Below are 19628 nucleotides of genomic sequence, written 5' to 3'. Positions count from 1 at the left end.
ATTAAGTTCTTGTAAAAACCGAAATGAAATAATTTTAAAATTTAAATAATAGTATAAAATTATAAACAATTATTTAAGAAAATTATTGGCAAAATTTTTTTAATGAAATGTATTAAACTAATTACCTTTTGTATTTTTTCAAGTAAATACTAACTTTCCTCTGCATAAAGTTCTCATGAACATGTGTAACAGTCAATCTTGAACTTTCATGAAAAAAGTTGTAATCATTGAGTTCTACTTCAAAAATATATGAACGACCTATCACCTCTTCCAATATTTTTTCCACTTTGGCATCTCCATTTTCTTATGAATGAGTTTTATATAAATTTAATTAAATAACATTGATATTCATCCAAATTTAGAAAATTATCTTGAATATGATATAATCTCATTTTTCATTTGAAACAATTGTTCAGCTATATGCTTAAGAATTTGATTAGTTTTCCCATTAAAAAGGACAAATGGTGCATTGCCAAGCTCATCCGATACATTAACAATTAACTTGTACCTATTATGGAATATTAATAATAAATAAACTTACTTTCAATTGAAAAAAATGAAAAAAAAAGAAGTAAATATCCAAATGATTATGTTTTAAAAGTTACTTATTTTAAAATATCTCAATAAATTTTACTTAAATTGACATATAATGATGATGAAATTTAATGATACCTTACAACTAAAAGTTGGGTTTGATGTACACAATCCTTGCAAGCATAACCTCTGTCAACTTTTAACACATTTTTTCTATGCACTGCACATGACAAATAATGCCATCCATACCTTGTGTCGATTTGCATTATAGTTCCTCGATAGGTGAACTTTTTCTCCTGTTGGTAGTAAAAATAAGAAGTATTTTTCTTAATTATAATACTATATATATTTAAATTGAAATATATTTAAGTAAAGTCTATAGTTCTTACCTTGTATGAATTGTTATTCATGACATGATAAATATCAACTATCGATCTCCTATTTGCAAATAACATTTTCTTTGGAAGATACAACTTCTTTTATTGTTGTCAGATACTGCTGGATTTGAAAATCACCAACAATTTGATTGTATTTGCATCGAAAATTATAAATATATATTTTTTAAAATGCATTATATCCTTTTTATGCTTCAATATTTTTTTAAGTAACTTTATATCTACTATTGATAAATATGCAAGTACCTATTTAGAATTATAGCAGTTTTAGATATATCCAAGTTCTTGTATACCTTTGTTGCTGACGTAGATGATAAAATTGTATTTACCTAAATTAAATATTCAATATAAGAAACATTGTTTAAATAATTAGGATTAAAACTAAATTAACTAAAATGTAGTTTTTTTTACTTACCTCTAAATTTGTTTGACAATAGTGGATGTCACAACCAATATGATAGTCTCATTATTGCCTGCTAAAATACTGTCATCAAGTTGATATGCAACTCCACCCCAAAGAGTAATTTCCATTGAGTTCCCATTACGAGAAAAAATCTCAAAATAATTAGTTAAACAATTAATTTCAAATATGCATTATCTAACTAAGTATTTCTCAATGCATACCTTGCATTTTTTTATTTCTAATACCCTTTTATTTACTTTTTCACCTCAAACATCTTAATTCACGATTGAACTTATCTTGCTCAATTTTTCAATAACATCTTTAAGAATCAAATAGTTCCAAAGCATAATTAGTCAAATTAATATAAAATGCAAAATTAAAAAAAATTATATAATGTTGAAGTCAATGGACCTGTTAGACATGTTTTATCATGATAACGTGATTGAATAGCATCAAACTCCATAAACTCAAATTTATGCAACTTAAGTGAAACTATTCAAACCATTAATAATCTTGACAAATGTATTGGGTTTGAAGTAGACCATCAAATCATTTTTCACAATTCGATAGGAGCCAAACACATTACAAACTTTGAAATTTTAAATCATATAAACATTTCCTTCCATTAGTAGTGTATGATACTTGTCTACCAAATTTTTAAATGCCATTGCATGAATGTGATCATCTCGTGAAAGAAAAAAAACATTTATTGAATAATTTTATTAGAGATTTATAAAATGAATAATCTATTATGTACAAATTAATGTAAATAAAGCTCTCACATTTTCATCCAACAGAATCATTCCCAAACCTATAACTTCTCCATTTTTATTAAAATTCATAGCATCCCACATTTTAGTGATTCTTACTTTAACCTTCCATTGGTCTCCAATTGTTGAAATCTATCATAAGTATTGGTAACCTTGCATCATGCCCTATAAGAAAAGAATGAAAATTTTGAATAAATTAAATATTAAATATAATTAGAACAAAAATACATAAAATTTATAAATATATGCATACATTAAACAATTAAATATTAAATTAAGTGTGTCACCTTTGGAAAACATTATCAAACACCTCAGTGTATACAACATTATTTATGCACGAATGAATATCATGATTATTATTTTCAATTAAAAATTTTAATCCTTTTGGTGATGTTACTCTAGAAGCAGTTACATATAATTGGCCATGAGTGAAATCGATTTTGGCAGATGCACTTAACATTTTTAAATGTTTATCCTTGACTCTTGTTTATGGTCATTGCAAAACAAACTTTGATTGGAAACTGTCTTCATGTTAGAGTGAACGGCCATTTTGATTCTGAAGGGGACATTTCCATTCGGGGGATGAAAAATCGACTCCCCACATTAGTCTCAATTATTGTCTCAGTTTCAATTACCTTAAAGCCAAAATTTGTGATAATCAATCTAGTACCATTGCAAAGACCAACATTTGATTTATGTTGCGCAAAAGAATAATAGGAACCCCAACTTTCAAATCAATTTCATGATTAGGTAACCTGAAAAACTTAAATGAATTCAAGAATTCTAAAGGATATAAAATAGATTGTTCTTCAACATTAGTCGAGGCAGGTGAAGTCCTATCAACATTGAGATATATTTTTATTTCACTAGGAAGCTTTGAAAGTATGTAAGTATTATCTTGATCAACTACTTCATTCGTCGGTGCTAATATAGTTCGATCATTTAAATAAGATGGATTATTGAATGTATTTTTCAAATTAGAGTATGTACAATCAACAATTTGCCTTATTGAATCATTCCCATGCAAAATTAAAAACTCATATGGAATATTAATCCATGTTGAATCTGTATTTTCACTTGGTCAAACTAAAGGCAACTTGCCATCACCCAAGTTTAATAGCCATTGGCTAAAGTCTAATGTTGAGCTGCATGATTGATTTATTAATCTCATATTAATAGAGAGAGTAAATATTTGACAATGCTTCCAAATTTTAGATCTAAAAATTGTAGCGGCTACAATTTCATTTCTGCTACCTCAAGGAACCACTAGCAATATTTGCCTAAAATCACCTTTTGATATCACAGTTTTTTCTCCGAAAATCTTTTGTTCAGAATTAGGATATTTGAAATGCATAATATCTTGTAACATACGATCAATAGCTTTAAATGCATGTCTATGTGCCATTAGAGCTTTGTGATTATTAATGATCATCTTGTAACTTGCTTTAGATACCAAGAATGCAATGCCAATGTCAAAAAGGATATAAAACCAAAGATTAAGGAAACAAAAAGGCTAACTAAAGATTTAGAGAACACATGTTTATCTCGCTAGTGAATGCCTCAACCAAACACCATTTTCTTGACTAATCACATAGATATTAGTATAGAAAAGATTGTAGCAGGAGCATGAAGGCCAGATGGTAAAGGGGTGTGTCAAAGTACAGAAAGTAAATTAGTTTGTGTCAATTTTGATCTGGTTTATGTTTGGTTAAAATTTGATAAAAAGTAAAATAAGGTAAAATCAACCATGTTATCTAGACTATACAGTTGAAATTTCAATTAAAATTTTGTTTCACAAGAAACATCTTTCAGCAGACATAATGGAATTTTAATCTTAGAGAAAAATATGTATCAATGGTTTTTCTGTAGCTTCTGTAGTTGTTGTTTCAAAATTACAACCTCATTTTGCTAGAACTGTCAAGTAAATAGTAAATGTTAGTTTATTTAGAACATAAAAAAATACAACAGTAATACGAAAACCTGTGAGAAAAAAAATAAATTCACCTAAATGGAAGAGCAACAAAAAAGTAATGCTAATATTTGTGAAAAAATTGAGTATTGTTTGAAAAATAAATTGAATGAAAAGGTTATAAAGAATCAAGCTATATAATAAATAGATTTTATTCAAATAATAAATTTATCTATAAATTATATTTAATCAGATAATAATATTTAAATTTTAATATTTTATATCTTTATATGATAGTTTTTTTTATGTTTGATATCTTGATACCTTTATTTGATATTATGTTAGTCATTATCGCATACAACCATTTAAAATTAATAAGTTAAAATACTCACACTTATCTTCTCTTCTTTAAACATTTTTTATGACAAAAAAATTTATCTTACGTAATTTTGATAACTTTTAAAAGTAAAACACTTACTTTACTGTTGGCAAAGTGGTTTTACCTCGACACAAGTTCATACTTGGCCCAGTATTTCCATTTTTTTCAACAAAGCATATATAATATATATATATATCATATATATATATATATATATATACTTATCAAGCAAATATACGTATCAAGGCTGGTTTATTTTTATAGTTTAATTTAACTTTGTTATAGTAATTAAATACTTATGTTAATTATAAATAAATTAAAAAAGATAAATTATTTTAAAATTAATTTTAAATTAAGATAAAGTGATACACATGATAAAAGAATTTCATTAAAATTTAAATTGATTTTTGATTAAAATTTAAAATTTTAGATAATTTAATAATATTTAAAATATATAAATATTTAACGTGTCATCATAATGAAAAGTTTTAAGATTCATTTTACGCGTGAAAAAAAAATTATCTATATAAGCGTCCACGTCAGCAATTGCTATCTGGTAACTATGTATGTTGTAATATAATATATATATATATATGATTTAACCTGTTTTACCATGCATTCTTTTTCAAAAAAGGTAAAAATTTTTACAGTACTATGATGATCTGTGAATAATATGTACTCTTATTAAAACTCGTTAAAAAAACTGAAATCATTAATATGGCAATACTATTACTCTTACTCCTCTATATATATCAACTGTTAAAACAAGCAAAATGTAATTGGCAGTTAATGAAAAAAATTGAGGATATGTTAATGGTTGTGGTTTATATGTAAAGACTTGAACATATATTTATACGATATTTTATTTATAGATTTTTTTAAAAATAAAATCATGAAACTCAATAACTCAAAGTAGATAATATATTATAAGTTAGTGTGAATCTTGTGAACTTTCACACCTTTCTTCTTTAGAGGATTTATATATTCTTTGAAATTAAAATCATATCTAATTGTATTTGATGATTTGATATATATATATATATATATATAGTGATAAGTGCATATACTTATGGTTTAAAAAGCAAATTCAAACTCTTCTTTTTTAAAAAATAAAAAAATCGCATAATTTATCTATAGAAGGAGCAATTTGAAAATAAAAAGGCTCATGAGTTCATAATAACCAACAAAAAAAAAATCAAATCTTTAAACTATAGAACTAACCTTCACCTCAATCTTACAAAGATTTTTTTGTTTTATTTTTAAATTGAAATAACAATCTAACAAAGAGTTATAAATGCCATAGGTCAGGTAGGTATAACTCTTGTGTTGGACTCCTTTTACTTTTACTCATAATCCATACGTCTTAAGTAATTAGTTAATTATGATTCACATCATATTGGTTTGATAAAAAAAAAGACCAAATAAAACTATATAAACTACTTACTAAGCCAATGTCAACCAAATGTTACAATGGATAGACAAGCTATGTGATATAGGAGAAAAAAAAACATGAAGTTAAAATAATAATTACACCTATCCATGGGTTTGAAGACTCATCATCCCTAGAAGCGTAAACAAAAAAAGCTTTCGATGAATTGTTTGTGAATATGTTCAGTTTCTATTCGTTTATGTTCATTTACTAAGCTTAACAAATTATCTTAAACACCATTTGTACATTCGTATTAAATGAATCGAACATAAATAACTGTTCATTCGTTCATTTATGTTTATGAACAAACTCGTTTACGATTCATTTCAAGCTTATTTGTTTTATTGTTCGTTTATTTGATAATAACAATAATAATAAGTTAATAACAATATTACAAAAAATTTAATAGAGGTTATTGAAGGTGTTTCTGGCTAAAAACACATTCAATAATCCATTCTAAAATTTTTTGTATGAATTATTAAAGGTATTTTTAATCAAAAACGCCTTCAATAATCCCTTCAAAAAAATTTTGAGAGGATTATTGAAAATGTTTTGACAAAAAATATTTTCAATAATCTCCTCAAAAATTTTTTATAAAAGATTATTAAAGGTGTTTTTGTAAGGATATTATTGAAGGCGTTTTTTGGCGTTTTGGCAAAAAACACCTTCAATAATTCTTTTCAAATTTTTTTTTATAGATTATTGAAGGTATTTTTGGATAAAAAAATTCAATAATCCCATCGTAAAAGTTTAGAGGGGATTATTGAAGGCGTTTTTGACCAAAATTTTTTTCAATAATCCATTCCAAAATTTTTGTTTGGATTATTAAAAGTATTTTTAAATAAAAACAAACTGAACACAAATGAACGTGAACATTTTATTATTTAAACGAATCGAGCTCAAATACAATTAACAAATTTTTTATCAAACATGAACCGTGTTTGAAAAGTTCTAAAAATAAACGAACAAATCTTGAACATATGTTCGTTTGTTCATGTTCAATTCATTTACAGTCCTAACCATCCTTACAAGTTAAGCTTTAGACTTAAATTTGCAAGTTCAGGCCTTAAACACTATTTATTTAATAAAAAATATATCTTATTTATTTTTATTTTAAAATAATCTTTAAAATGTTAAAATATTAAAATTAAAATAATTTTAATGTCTTAATAAATTTTTAAAAATATTAAATTTAAATAAATGGACTTGGGCTGATAAGACTTAAGCTCAACCTTAGCATTTAAAGGTGCCAATAGGCCAACACTTATAACAGTAATTAATTTTACTATGATAAAGGTGTTCTAGAAATGTATGCATAGAATCAAGTAAATAGTTCTAGGAACTAACAGATCGATCAAATTGCAAACTAAAAAAAATTTGTACAAGTTACACTTTTGTCATTATTTAGCGAAAAATTATTAGAGATGAATATATTATATATATACGACTTAATTGGCGAAGGTAAAATAATATTTTCTTAAAAAAAGCATGTGTTTTTTAATATCGTATAAAAGATATTTTTATTGCGAATGAACAAGGTATTGAAAAATTATTCATAAATAAAATCATAATTATTAATACTAATCTTTTCCCCATAAAAGGAGAATCTTTTGTTATAATAATAATAGAAGTGATGTGGATTATTCAAGAATTGAAGTTGATTTGCTTATGACAAAACTTACATTAAATTTTTTAAATTAAGTTTATGAAAATTTTTTAAAATGATTCAATAAAAATTTTAATAAAAAATTTAAATTAATAAATTGATAAAGTTTAATGTAAAAACAAATAATATGTAAAAAATTATTAAAAATATTATTAATAATTCAAATTTAATCATATTTCTTTAACGATAAAAAATTTATCATCATTTTTACTAAAAATATCTATCTAAACAATATCAAAATTTATTAAAAATTTTTAAATTTTTTGCACACTTAATTTATGTAACAATACATTTTAATTATCAATTTTGATTTTACATTTTGATTTTCATTAAATCATTTTTTTTTAATTTTATGAACTTCATCTAAAAAATTTTATTTAAATTTTTTCTTTTGACTGAAAAGAACTTTTTTTTTGAAAGGCTTAAAAACAAATTTGAAATTTAAATAAAATTAAATATTTTTGCTAGATAAAATATTTTAGGGATGCTGGATAAAATAATTTGCATATAAGCAAAGAAACATATATTTGTGTAATCTTTCTTAAAATGAAAACGGTTCCACAACTAAATTTATAATAAAAATTTTGAAAAGAAACTGAAAATGAAAGAATACATAAATTAAGAATTGTGGGATCCTAAGGCTAGTGGGGGATCATAGGGATGAGGCATGATCAGACGGCGTCACTACAGCCAAGGGACAAACCCTCCTGCCAGGCTGCCACTGACCCTCCTCAACGACGGCGTTTCAGTCGCTCCTTGTCGGCTTGTCTGTTCCCCTTTTCATGTCAACGGCTAAACCCTCTTATTATTATCTCATTAAAAGAAATAGGAAGAAAGCTTTATAATTACTTGCCGCTTAATTATTTATTTAGGGTTAATTATTTTTTCAGTTTTTGAATAAAATTTTGTTTTTTATTTGCATTCTGAAACTGAAAAAAAAAAAAAAAACCGTACTCAGTACAATGAGGCTCACGCGTTTAAAGATAAAAAGAATAAAATAGAACACCAAAAAGAAAACATCAGTTTTTTTTTTTGAAGGGCTGTTCTTTGTTTCCTGAAGAGTCTAAAATTGGCATTAGCATAAGGGAATCCTTTTCTGTTGGGATTTTTTGGTACTGTTTCTTATAAAGGGTCCCACCCCATCCAAATTTACACTAATTTCTGATGTCTGATCTCCGATCTGCAGCAAACTCTTTTTTTTTTATGTGCTTAGTATACATTGATTTTCTTCATCGTTTGACTGCATGCGCGTGTTAGTTTGAAAAAACCAAAAGGGTTTCTTTATTTAATTAAAAAAATCAAAACTCAACGATATGTATATATGTTTTTGGTCTGCAAGGTCGAAGAAGGCATGCCTATAAAGGTAGATGATTAGAGAAGGGTACACAATTGGAAGTTAAAATTGGCAGAGCTCAAGCACTTCAGGTTTTGCCGGGAAGTACTACTCAGTTTCAGGTACCAGCTCTCTTCTCTCTCTCAGGTTTCATATTCCTTTTCATATCTTTGATTATCTCTCTCTAGGTGTTTCTTAATTTGTTTTATTCTTTCTTGGTTCTATAAAAATATCACCATTGTTTTTGCACTACTAGCAATCAACCATGTTTCTTTTTTATTCAAAACAAACAAAAAATATTACTTCTTTTGGGGAATCACTTTTTTTTTTAGCAAGTTATATATATACTATATATATAAAAATGTAAAAGTGATAAGTGTCAATTGTCACTTTTTTTGCTTTATCTTTCCATACTCTGCTTCAAAACATATGTACTTACAAAAACCCTTTCATTTCACATTCTTTTTCACGTCTACTCTCATTTATTAGTAGTAGTTTTGACCATCCCCTCCCTCTCTTCTACCTTTAAAAGCCCTCTTTAGCTTCTTCTTCTTCTTCTTTTGTTATTGTCATCAAACCCAAAGATGCAGGTGGCAAAGAAAACTGGCAATCGAATGGCAAGCAACATAGGGATAGGGAGCGAGGCATCAACAACTACGATGAAGCTTGACAATTCATGCGAGATAGTGAGGAAGCTGGCTTCCACCAACGCAGTAGTCCTGTTCAGCATGAGTGGCTGTTGCATGTGCACTGTGGCTAAACGCCTCCTCTTCGGCCTTGGCGTTGGCCCCACCATCATCGAGCTCGATCACCATGTCGATGGTCCTGACATCCAAACTGTCCTCTTTCATCTTGTCGCCAATGGTCAACAGCCTGTTCCTGCTGTGTTTATTGGTGGCAAGTTCCTTGGTGGCATTGAAACTCTCATGGCTTGCCACATCAACGGCACATTGGTCCCTCTCCTCAAAGAAGCTGGTGCACTTTGGCTTTGATTTTCTCGTTTAACACTCCTATATTTCTCACCAGTTACCGGAAATTTCTAGTCTATCTAGTCCTAGCTGACTCTTATTTATTATATCAATTAACTTTTATGTTTATATATATATATATGTGGATTATGATTTGCTATCTCTTCTCTTTTTCCCTTTTTATCTTTTAAAATAGAAGGGTTTTAGAATTGTGTAGGCTTTCTCTTTCAACAATAACTAGCTAGCTAGGGTTGCTTACAGAGTACGGGGTGACACCGATGTGAGCTGAGCTTTGTTCTTGCTTGTCAGCTTCTTTGTCCTCAGCATCAAATTAGAGAATTTCTCATCTTACAAAACCTTAATTAACCTATTAATATTAGTATTACTACTTAAATTCTTGCTTATAGAAATCCATGACTTATGGACTCGATTTTTCAATACTTGGCTATATGATCATCGTCGAAGAAAGAAGAAATAATTTTCTAATATTCTTTAATTCTTTCTATATTGTCAAAAAAAAAAAAAAAAGCATGCAACGAGCTGCCGGAATATATGTTAAAGTGATTGCGCGCCGGCGATGGGATAAAAGAAGATAGAACCAAAAAAAAAAAAAAAAACCGTACAAATATCCATCTGGATACTGAAGAAAAAAAAATGGTGACATATCATATTCCCTATAATAAATGCTAATCTCATGAGAAATCCCTCAGTTCACTAACGGTATTTTCCCAGGAGAATGATGGGTTAATCAACATTAGTTGTGTTAACAAACCTCTCTCTCGGTAATCTAGGTTGTCAGTGCTAGTCAGACGGCGTGAAATAAAAAGACTTTTTTTCTTTTTTTTTCATTTGCACTCTCTTGACTGGTAGGAGTACAGGGGGAGAAAAAAATTAAAAAAAATTTAAATTTGATTTTAAATTATAATATTTTGTTTGATTTGTAACGATTTTTTTATTAGGTTTAGATTAATATCGAATATTAAATGTATATATTAAATTTGGATTGAATTTTAGATCGGAATATGAAAAAAAAAAAAAAATCGAATCGAATTAAATTATATATTTTTTAAATTTTTATAAAATAAAATAATTATTTATATATAAATTTATTTAAATATAATAAAATTTTTATTAAATTAATATATAAAAAATTAAAATTTAAAAATTGATAAACCGAATTGAATAGATAAATTTTGATTCAAATCAATTCGGATTTTAAAAATTCAAATATTATATATTATTTTGAATAATCGAATAGAATATAATTTAATCTAAACTATTATCAATTTTAAATATGAGTTTTTCTTTTTTTTTTTTTTGGGTGGTAATATGAGTTTTCCCTCTAATTAAAGCAATTTAATCTGAAAAATAAATGTTTGATTATGATTGATTATTTTCATAATTCATAATCTAGTTAATTTGTTAGGTAATTTTTTGTAACTTCTTCACTTTAGTTTCTTGATTAGTTTCACCATCACTAACGAAAATGCCATGTCTGACTGTCTTGCTCATGCATGCAATCAAGTAAAAGCTTTTTCACTGTCTGAGTACGTACTTAGTTCTGTACCAACGAGTTATTATGTTACATTAGATAAATATTCGTCACAGTAATTAACATGTTTAATTATTCAAGTGATCAGAGAGGGAGGAGGTCCGGAGATGGAGAGAAGGCAGCTGGGGTGGTGCAGATGGAGCAGCAGGAGACAAGGGCAGACATAGGTAGCAGGAAAAATGATTACATGGCGAAACTAGCAATCATATTCCATTTTTTTTTCCAAATGGGTTTTCTAGAATTTATGAAAAATCCCTTTGTGAAATCATAGTCCCTGTAAGAAGGATATGATTGTGTATGAGAGATAAAATAGTTGACCATGATTTTCTCATTTTCCTACCTGTGGCCATCAACAGAATCATCATGAAGAAGAGACTATTTACTTTGGAGTTTTTCATTTTCTTTTTCCTCATTGCCTGTCTGTCAAACTTATCTGACACTTTGACTGCTATATATATATATATATCCAACGGTCATTGATGCTATAGCTGATTTACTTTTTCTTTACCATGAGAGCCAACGGTATTTGAACAGATATTGAAGCGGATGATTAGAGCCCAAGAAATTTCTCTGGTCTCTTTATCTGAATTCCATATGAGTTTGTTACAAAATTTCCCTTATTATATGAGGTCCTGTCCTTAATGTCAAATATGGAGAAAATGCATACATCTTCATGCCCCAGGTGGTGGTTCAAATAAAATAACTTTTTGTGCGCGTGTGTGTGTGTGAAAATTCCCAGGCAAATAGGTTGTTTCAAGTCTCGGACTTACCCAGGTTAAGGGAAAACATGCAACTCAGAAAAGCATTATTATTTGCATTCATTATTAGCACTAAAGGAGACCATCGGTAAACTTAAATGAAATTCTTTATATGAAGTTCGAGAAAATTTCTACTAGGAATGATTAAATAAAAGTTAAAGTCGAAAATTAAAATTAATAAATTAAAATATCTCATTACATAGATTAAATGTGCATATTTTGATATATATATATATTTGATAATTATTTTTAGTAAAAATATTGACAAAATTTTTACTATTAATAAGCATTGATCAAATTTGAATTATAAATAATATTTTTAATAATTTTTTTTATATATTATTAATCTTCACATTAAACTCTATCAATTTATCAATTTAAATTTTTCATTAAAACTGATATTATATCATTTTTAAGAAGGAATTTTATAAATTTTACTTAAAAAATTTTATGCAAGTTTTGCCCCAAAAAACCATAGTGTTTGAACTCAAATCGACTCATAAGAACGTGAATCTTAATGGTAAATAAAACACATTTTTTTATATAAAAAATCATAGTTTGAAAATAAAAGAATAATTGTAAGTGTTGAAATTCAACCTCTAAATTTGAATGTCACATTTTAATCAAACACATATTTAATCACAAAGTGAATAAAAAAAACTTTTACATTTTTTGTGAAAATTTCAAGCTCTAAAAAAATTAAAAGGTTATCACATACTCTTTTAAGATGTATTAAAAGATAAAAAATAATATTATAAAAATAAAACAATCTTTTAATATCGCTTTTAAAATTTAAAAATTTTATCAAAATGAATAAAATAATAATATTAAAAAAATTACCTAATACATATGATTATCAAGAAAATAATTACATTCCCTTAGTTCTTTAGGTTACTTTTTCTTTTATCTCTTGAGAATGAAAAAAAAAAATCTATAATGGAATGAGCATGGTCAAAACAAACAATTTGTTTACAAATTTTAACTTTGATAATACAACAAAATGCCATTAATAGTAGTTGATCTTTGCTCAGTCCAATCAATCTTAGCCCAAAGATGATTAGGTCAAATCTTAACCCAACACCAAATATTAAGCAGATTCAGTCTTATAGTCCAAAGGCCGTAGCCCAGTTCACTATTGCTTCCAATTTTTATGTTTATATTTATTTATTTATATTTAAAGTATATCGAAAATAACCTCCAAAGGTTCCTATCATAAAGTAATTTCAACTATTATAAATATATTAATTAACATTTTTATTATAAATATATGACTTATCTCTCATCCTAGTAGATTGTATATTATACTGATTTCTTTGCTTTTAATTAACTTTTAAAAAGACACATTTATTATATGATTAACGAAAATTATATAAATTATTATTTTAAAAAATAATAATTAAATAAAAATTGTTATCATAATAATTATAAATCCCGTTACATAGCATGGGTATGGTTCGAGTTTATTTTGATTATTGCATGTTTATTCATTAATTAATAATTTTTAAGTACTACATTTCTCTTTTTTTTTTGGTTAATGAAATATGGTCAACGACGAGTCACCCGTCATTTTGGCCAAAAATAACGTAGATTGTCAAGAAAAGCGGTCAAAAACCAATTCTTTCCAATCGAAGGTTCCTGTTCGTGTTCCACCTATTTTAATTGTCGACGTCATATGTTTCGGTGCACCCTCGATCACCGAACATCTCCCCCATTGATTTTCTGAATGTTGCCCATGGTTTGAAACCGTAAAGAGGAGACAGAAAATAAAAACCATCAATAAAGAGACTAAACGCCCACAATTTTTTACACCGTCTTCATCGGCTTCTTGATCCCCTTTTCAAATTCAAGATTTTCAACCATTTTCAACACCAAAATCTTCTCTTTAAATATCACAACAGAAAAAGCCCAGTAATTCATCACCCTTTACGATTCTATTCTGGAAAAGTGCTGTCTGTTCCGAACTTGCTCTTGTTTTGTTTTCATTGCAGGACACAAACAAGGTTTTTCAGGGTTTTACCAATCTGGGTTTTTTTTTTTTTTTTGTATTTTGTTGAGAAGGTGGTAGGTGGTGGAATCAGAGGTAAAGAAGAGCAAGAAGAGTGAGAAAATGAGGTGGAGATGGGTGATCGGGGCTTTCATTACAATTGTTCTTGCTATTGCTTTGGCTTCAAGGAGTACACCAAAGATCTCTCTGTTTGGGCATACCAACAAGTCTTGTCATTGTTCTCAGGTTTCACTTCCTCTCTCTTTTTACTGTTTCGCTATTTTTAGGGGACTTCAGAAAAATGGAAGGCATCGTTGGAATGATATGAAAAAAGAAATCTTTTTTTACTTTGTTTTTTGTCCAATTGGCGCGAAATTCAACTACCCATTTCTGTATTATTGTGATCCTATCCTTTGGTTTGTAAATTTCTTGTTAGTGTTTAGATGAATTTGTTAAAAGGTGATGCGGTTTGTCTCGTTTTGTTTGGGCACTAAGAAAATGATGGAAACTTAAAATGAAATGAAGAGAAAGAATTTTTTTTTTACTTTCTGTGTTCAATTGATGCCAAAATCAAGTACCCTGTTTCACATTTATGTATGCTGGTGATCCTACTTTTCGACTTATGAACTTCTTAGCAGCTTTTATATGAATACATTGAAAAGTGTTGTCATTTGTGCTTTTGTTGAACCCCTCTTTTTCTTTTTTAGGTTGAATGATGAAATGGTTGACTTTTTGTTTGTATAGCAATGACTTTTTTCTTGAATTTGTGCAGGAACACAGGTATAGCGGGATCGTAGAGGATTGTTGTTGTGATTATGAGACTGTAGACCATCTTAATGTGGAAGTATTACATCCATCGCTTCAGGAACTCGTTAAAACTCCATTTTTTCGGTACTTCAAGGTTAGGTTATTGCCCAATGCCCATTTTACGATGGAATTATCATGTGAATGTCTTATTTTATTATTTTGGAGATAATTTTCACAATGTTGATGTGGGAACTGGAAAGTTTTCCAGTTTCCAATATTAATGGTTATTATTACAGATAATTTGGGGGATTACCAGATAAGTGGTACGGCAAATAGCCAGTTTAGCAGCCATAGCCTACCGTTCAGTAATTATATATTCTGTCTATGCATTTAGAGCTCCATTTCCATTTATCCAGTATATTTTTAATGCAATACTCATACTTGCATTACTTATAGAGTGAAAAGGAAGCATTTCGAAGATTTATGCATGGAATGAAAAATGTCACACTAGTTTAAGTTGTTGAGAAGTCTAGTTATTATGATGCTTATGTGGGACAAACTTAGGGCATAAGAATATGTTCTCATTTAAAACCTTTTATTTTAATGTATCTTAGCACGACAAGGTTATTTCATATGCTGTATTTGAAATTCATGCTCTATTTTAGGTCCCCACCTGATTTTCTTTGAAGCCTAGATTTTTCTATTGTCTTGGGCAGGTCAAATTGTGGTGTAACTGTCCATTTTGGCCTGATGATGGTATGTGCCGTTTGCGGGATTGTAGTGTTTGTGAATGTCCAGAAAGTGAATTCCCTGAATCATTTAAGAAGCCCTACCATCGTGGCCTTCCATCAGATGACTTTAAGTGCCAAGAAGGAAAGCCTCAGGCTGCTGTTGACCGCACGCTAGATAGTAAAGCTTTTAGAGGGTGGACGGAAACAGATAACCCCTGGACTTATGATGATGAGACAGATAATTGTGAGTCTGAATTTGTTCTTGGCAGTTCTGACATACTTCAGTTTTATTTTTGACCTGTTTTTATGTATTAGATGCTCTCAAGCTCAGTGCTTATGTCCTTCCGAATGATAATTAGAGTTCTTTGCAATAAGTTAAGATTCAGTGTTGCTTTCTTGGCAACGCTAGTTATGATAAGACTTGCAGTGAGAGCGGTGGTGTTTTAAACATTAATATTCCAAAAAAATGATCCTGCAAATTATTTTACAATTTCATTTTGCAGCTGAGATGACATATGTGAATCTTCAGCTGAACCCCGAGCGCTACACTGGCTACACCGGTCCATCAGCTAGAAGGATATGGGATGCTGTCTACTCAGAGAACTGTCCCAAATGTGAGTTCTCACTACTCCTTTTACATGCGTGTGTGAATGAAGGATGCCTAAGCATTTTTTGTATGTTTAGAGGCATTATGCCCTTATCTTCATAGCAATTGATTTAGGAGTAATAACTAAACGTGTCGAATATTCCTTTTTTTTTTTTTATTGTTGTGCTGCATTCTTTCCTTGTGTGCTAGATTCTACCTTATGACATGTTCATTAACCTTGCGGCTTATGGAGCTTGTACAGAGTTTTCTTCTCCTGATCAGAACTTGCTACATAAAATCTTTATTAATGTTGATATTTTTGGAACCAAGTTTAGCCGATGATACAAGTGTTTCAGGCTTTTGACTTAAATCTTCCTATTCTCTGTCTCTTCTCTGTCTCTCTCTCTCTGTCTCTCTCTCTCTCTTGTACACACTTGCACACTCACTTATGTACTGGGTTTTCTAATGCCTGGTAATGAACCTCCAATGAACAGAATTTAAATTGATTCTATTTCTATTTTGAGAACTTATTAATTACCGTGGTAGGCACGCTTGTTGTTCTTTGAGTCCGCTTAGTTACAATTGTCCTTACTGGAAGATAGGAATATTCTGATGAGTTCCCTTTTTTGTCACAAAAAATTTTTATTTATTTTTACTCTGATATGCAGATCCAGCTGAAGAGTTATGCCAAGAAGAAAAAATATTGTACAAATTAATTTCTGGTCTTCACTCATCTATTTCGATCCACATAGCTTCTGATTATCTACTTGATGAAACCACAAACTTGGTATAAATTCTCAATTTCTTGTAACTCAATACTTGTCTTTTGCTCATTTATAAACTTGATTAATAGGTGCACAATAATGTTACAAAGATCTAACATTGTTTCTTTATTTTTATTTTCCTTATCAGTGGGGCCATAATCTCAAATTAATGTATGATCGGGTTTTAAGATATCCAAATCGTGTTGAAAACTTGTACTTCACTTTCCTCTTTGTCCTTCGAGCTGTGACAAAGGTGAGTAGCAAGAGTACATAATGAATCTGTTTGTGTACTTAAAGAGCCTAGCATAAAAGTAGGCAAAAACAAAAATACATGTGGACCAAGTACTTGATAAATCTATATTTACTTGTCAAGTATTTATTTATTCTGGTGTTGTTTTACTAGAACTTGCTTGATGCATTTCAGGCAGCTGATTACTTGGAACAAGCTGAATATGATACTGGTAATCCAACTGAGGACCTAAAAACGCAGTCCCTGATGAGACAGCTACTTTATAATCCAAAATTGCAAGCTGCATGCCCGCTTCCATTTGATGAAGCTAAATTGTGGAAAGGACAAAAAGGACCTGAGCTGAAACAAAAAATACAAGCACAATTCAAAAATATCAGGTTTCTCTAATTTCCTCTTTGGCAATGCTTGTTAAAAGCTGCAGTTTCTTATTTCTGCATTACATTATTTAACATATAAACGAGAAACCATATTTACTTAAAACAAATTTGTGTTGGCACATTAAGACAAGTCTGAATTCATTCAAAACTCGACTTTCTCAAGAGAAAATGAACTATGAAATTGTGTTTTCACCTTCTCTCTAGGTTCTTAGTAAGCTCACTAGCAGAGAAGCTTTAACTAACTGTTTCTTCTTTCTCTTTGATTTTTGACCTTTGATATCTGTGCCACTAATTTAAGAGGCTTATTGCAATGGTGTAACAATTGTCATTGGTTTTGCAGTGCCTTGATGGACTGTGTAGGGTGTGAGAAATGTCGACTTTGGGGAAAGCTTCAGGTTCTTGGTCTTGGAACTGCATTGAAGATTCTGTTCTCTGTTAATGGAGAGGATCACTCGGGTCAGACAGTAAGTATCCTACTTTTGACTTTCAATTTTCAGCTCTAATTTCTTTCTATTGGATGATCAAACATTCAAAGTTGCTTTATTATCAAGGATCCTTTTCCAACTTTAGTAGCTAGAATTTTTGCTTATACGAAATGCTTTTTAAGTCTATGAAATTCCAGGGATTCTGACGTACAATATGGTATCATATATAACATGTGCGGTGAAGTCCTAGAAACATCTAAAGTAACTTCATTTTCTGTTGTTTTGCTAATTGTGCAATAACGCAAAATTCCTTTGTTGAGAATCATCTATTTGAATATACACACTAAAATATTTTCATATTGCTTTGAACTTGATGAGTCCAGGACAAATAGTAGCTATGAGCTTCTCAAAGTTGGTATATACATGGCTAGTTCAATCTACCAGTTCAATTGGAACTGGTTAAATTTGTCGCAGGAATGAATGCTATTTTGGGTTCACCGTTGTGGTTGATATGTTTTCCATCTTGTTTATTGTGCACAATTTATGTATATATTTTCAATAAAATGGCCTATGCGAATGCCATTGTTTGAACATGGAAAATGGTTTTGATCCCTACAAAGATCATTTTTTAAGTTATCTCTATGAAGCTGGTGCTTTTATCATCATATTGTGGAATATATCTAGGTTTCCGTTGGCAACTAGTTGTAAGTTTATTTGTCCAAAGTACATGTTATTTCTTCTTTTCATGGGTATAGAAGTTTTCATTCACACTGTTGTTCATTTTCTTGACCCTTAGTTGCAATTGCAACGGAATGAAGTGATTGCCCTGATGAATCTACTCAATCGACTATCGGAGTCTGTAAAATTTGTCCATGAAATGGGCCCGGCAGCTGAAAAACTCATTGAAGGAAAGATATCTTCTCCTACTAGGCTGAATAGCGTAGTGCAAAGGATATGGGCATCAATTGTTAAGATATAGGTAAGACCGTAAGACAAACTTTTTTTGACGTCCTGGTCTGTGCAACGGGTTTTGCCTTACTACATGTCTGTAATGTCTGTAATGTCCAAGTTATTGACGTCCTGGATTTTGATTTTGCCTTGCGGCATGCGTTTGTGCTGCTTTGCAGGTGATGATAACAAGAGTATGGCAATTCAACTGCAAAAATCCACATATTCCGTTCGAAAGATAGATTAGTGTGTTGGAGAAATATAAGCGTAGAAAGTGTACAATGAACTGTTTTGCTATATTTGCAGATTTTGAAATCTCATGCAAACAAAACTAGAAAAGTACTATAACAGAGAAATTGAAATTATCCTGAGCAACTGGTTTCGAGGTCATCATAATTTGTCTATTGTGATTATCTTCGTTTATTTTAAGATTTTTTACTAGAAGGTAAAATTCAGTGCATTGAGTAGTCTTCACAAGTATGATGTGTGAAAGTTAATTGTCTGTAATTTTACACAAGCTAGATCTCGGAAACTGTATTACAGATTATGATTTATGAACCGAGTTTATAAGGAAATAAACCCTTTTCTAAAAACCAAATATAAACACTGTTTTGAAAGTTGATGTTTTTGCACCCTTATATTTTGCTTCATGAATGGTACATGTATTTATCATTCAAAGAATAAACTTTCATCTCTTCTCTCTCAAATGTATAAAAGAAA

At 29.3% G+C, this 19628-nt stretch overlaps 3 protein-coding genes across 3 annotated transcripts; 2 read left to right on the top strand and 1 right to left on the bottom strand.

Moving 5' to 3' along the window:
• Window positions 1-2629: 2629 nt before the first annotated feature.
• On the bottom strand, window positions 2630-4360 carry LOC149511289 (uncharacterized). Its single transcript, XM_089755143.1, has 4 exons — window positions 4336-4360; window positions 3393-3545; window positions 2824-3167; window positions 2630-2737 (listed from the first exon to the last, which is right to left on the bottom strand). The coding sequence occupies exons 1-4, from the start codon at window positions 4358-4360 to the stop codon at window positions 2630-2632; spliced, it is 630 nt and encodes a 209-aa protein (XP_089611269.1).
• Window positions 4361-9287: 4927 nt separating this feature from the next.
• On the top strand, window positions 9288-9810 carry LOC111318661 (glutaredoxin-C9-like). The gene has a single exon (XM_022921534.2). It carries the CDS (start codon window positions 9403-9405, stop codon window positions 9808-9810), a length of 408 nt encoding a protein of 135 aa, XP_022777269.2. The 5' UTR covers window positions 9288-9402.
• Window positions 9811-13733: 3923 nt separating this feature from the next.
• LOC111274835 (endoplasmic reticulum oxidoreductin-1-like) lies at window positions 13734-19298 on the top strand. The gene is made up of 10 exons (XM_022859776.2): window positions 13734-14326; window positions 14853-14981; window positions 15544-15802; window positions 16062-16172; window positions 16813-16931; window positions 17057-17161; window positions 17333-17535; window positions 17876-17999; window positions 18757-18939; window positions 19088-19298. The coding sequence occupies exons 1-9, from the start codon at window positions 14204-14206 to the stop codon at window positions 18937-18939; spliced, it is 1356 nt and encodes a 451-aa protein (XP_022715511.2). The 5' UTR covers window positions 13734-14203; the 3' UTR covers window positions 19088-19298.
• The last annotated feature ends 330 nt before the right edge of the window (window positions 19299-19628 follow it).

The sequence above is a fragment of the Durio zibethinus genome, chromosome 26 (assembly GCF_047325235.1).
Source record: "Durio zibethinus cultivar Kanyao isolate XHJ-2024 chromosome 26, ASM4732523v1, whole genome shotgun sequence".
In the NCBI taxonomy this organism is placed as follows: domain Eukaryota; kingdom Viridiplantae; phylum Streptophyta; class Magnoliopsida; order Malvales; family Malvaceae; genus Durio; species Durio zibethinus.
Note: the sequence above shows the minus strand (reverse complement) of the source record. Positions and strands in the feature narration are given on the sequence as shown.

Excerpts from the sequence above, each read along its gene's own strand:
- LOC149511289 (XM_089755143.1), bottom strand. The coding sequence starts at position 4,360 with ATGACTAACATAATATCAAATAAAG. Across the intron at positions 3,546-4,335 it reads TAACATAATATCAAATAAAG|CAAGTTACAAGATGATCATT; the intron begins GTATCAAGATAT and ends TGGTATCTAAAG. Across the intron at positions 3,168-3,392 it reads AAAAACTGTGATATCAAAAG|ATTCAACATGGATTAATATT; the intron begins GTGATTTTAGGC and ends GTGAAAATACAG.
- LOC111318661 (XM_022921534.2), top strand. The coding sequence starts at position 9,403 with ATGCAGGTGGCAAAGAAAACTGGCAATCGAATGGCAAGCAACATAGGG.
- LOC111274835 (XM_022859776.2), top strand. The coding sequence starts at position 14,204 with ATGAGGTGGAGATGGGTGATCGGGGCTTTCATTACAATTGTTCTTGCT. Across the intron at positions 16,932-17,056 it reads TTGATGAAACCACAAACTTG|TGGGGCCATAATCTCAAATT; the intron begins GTATAAATTCTC and ends TTTCCTTATCAG. Across the intron at positions 18,000-18,756 it reads AGGATCACTCGGGTCAGACA|TTGCAATTGCAACGGAATGA; the intron begins GTAAGTATCCTA and ends CTTGACCCTTAG.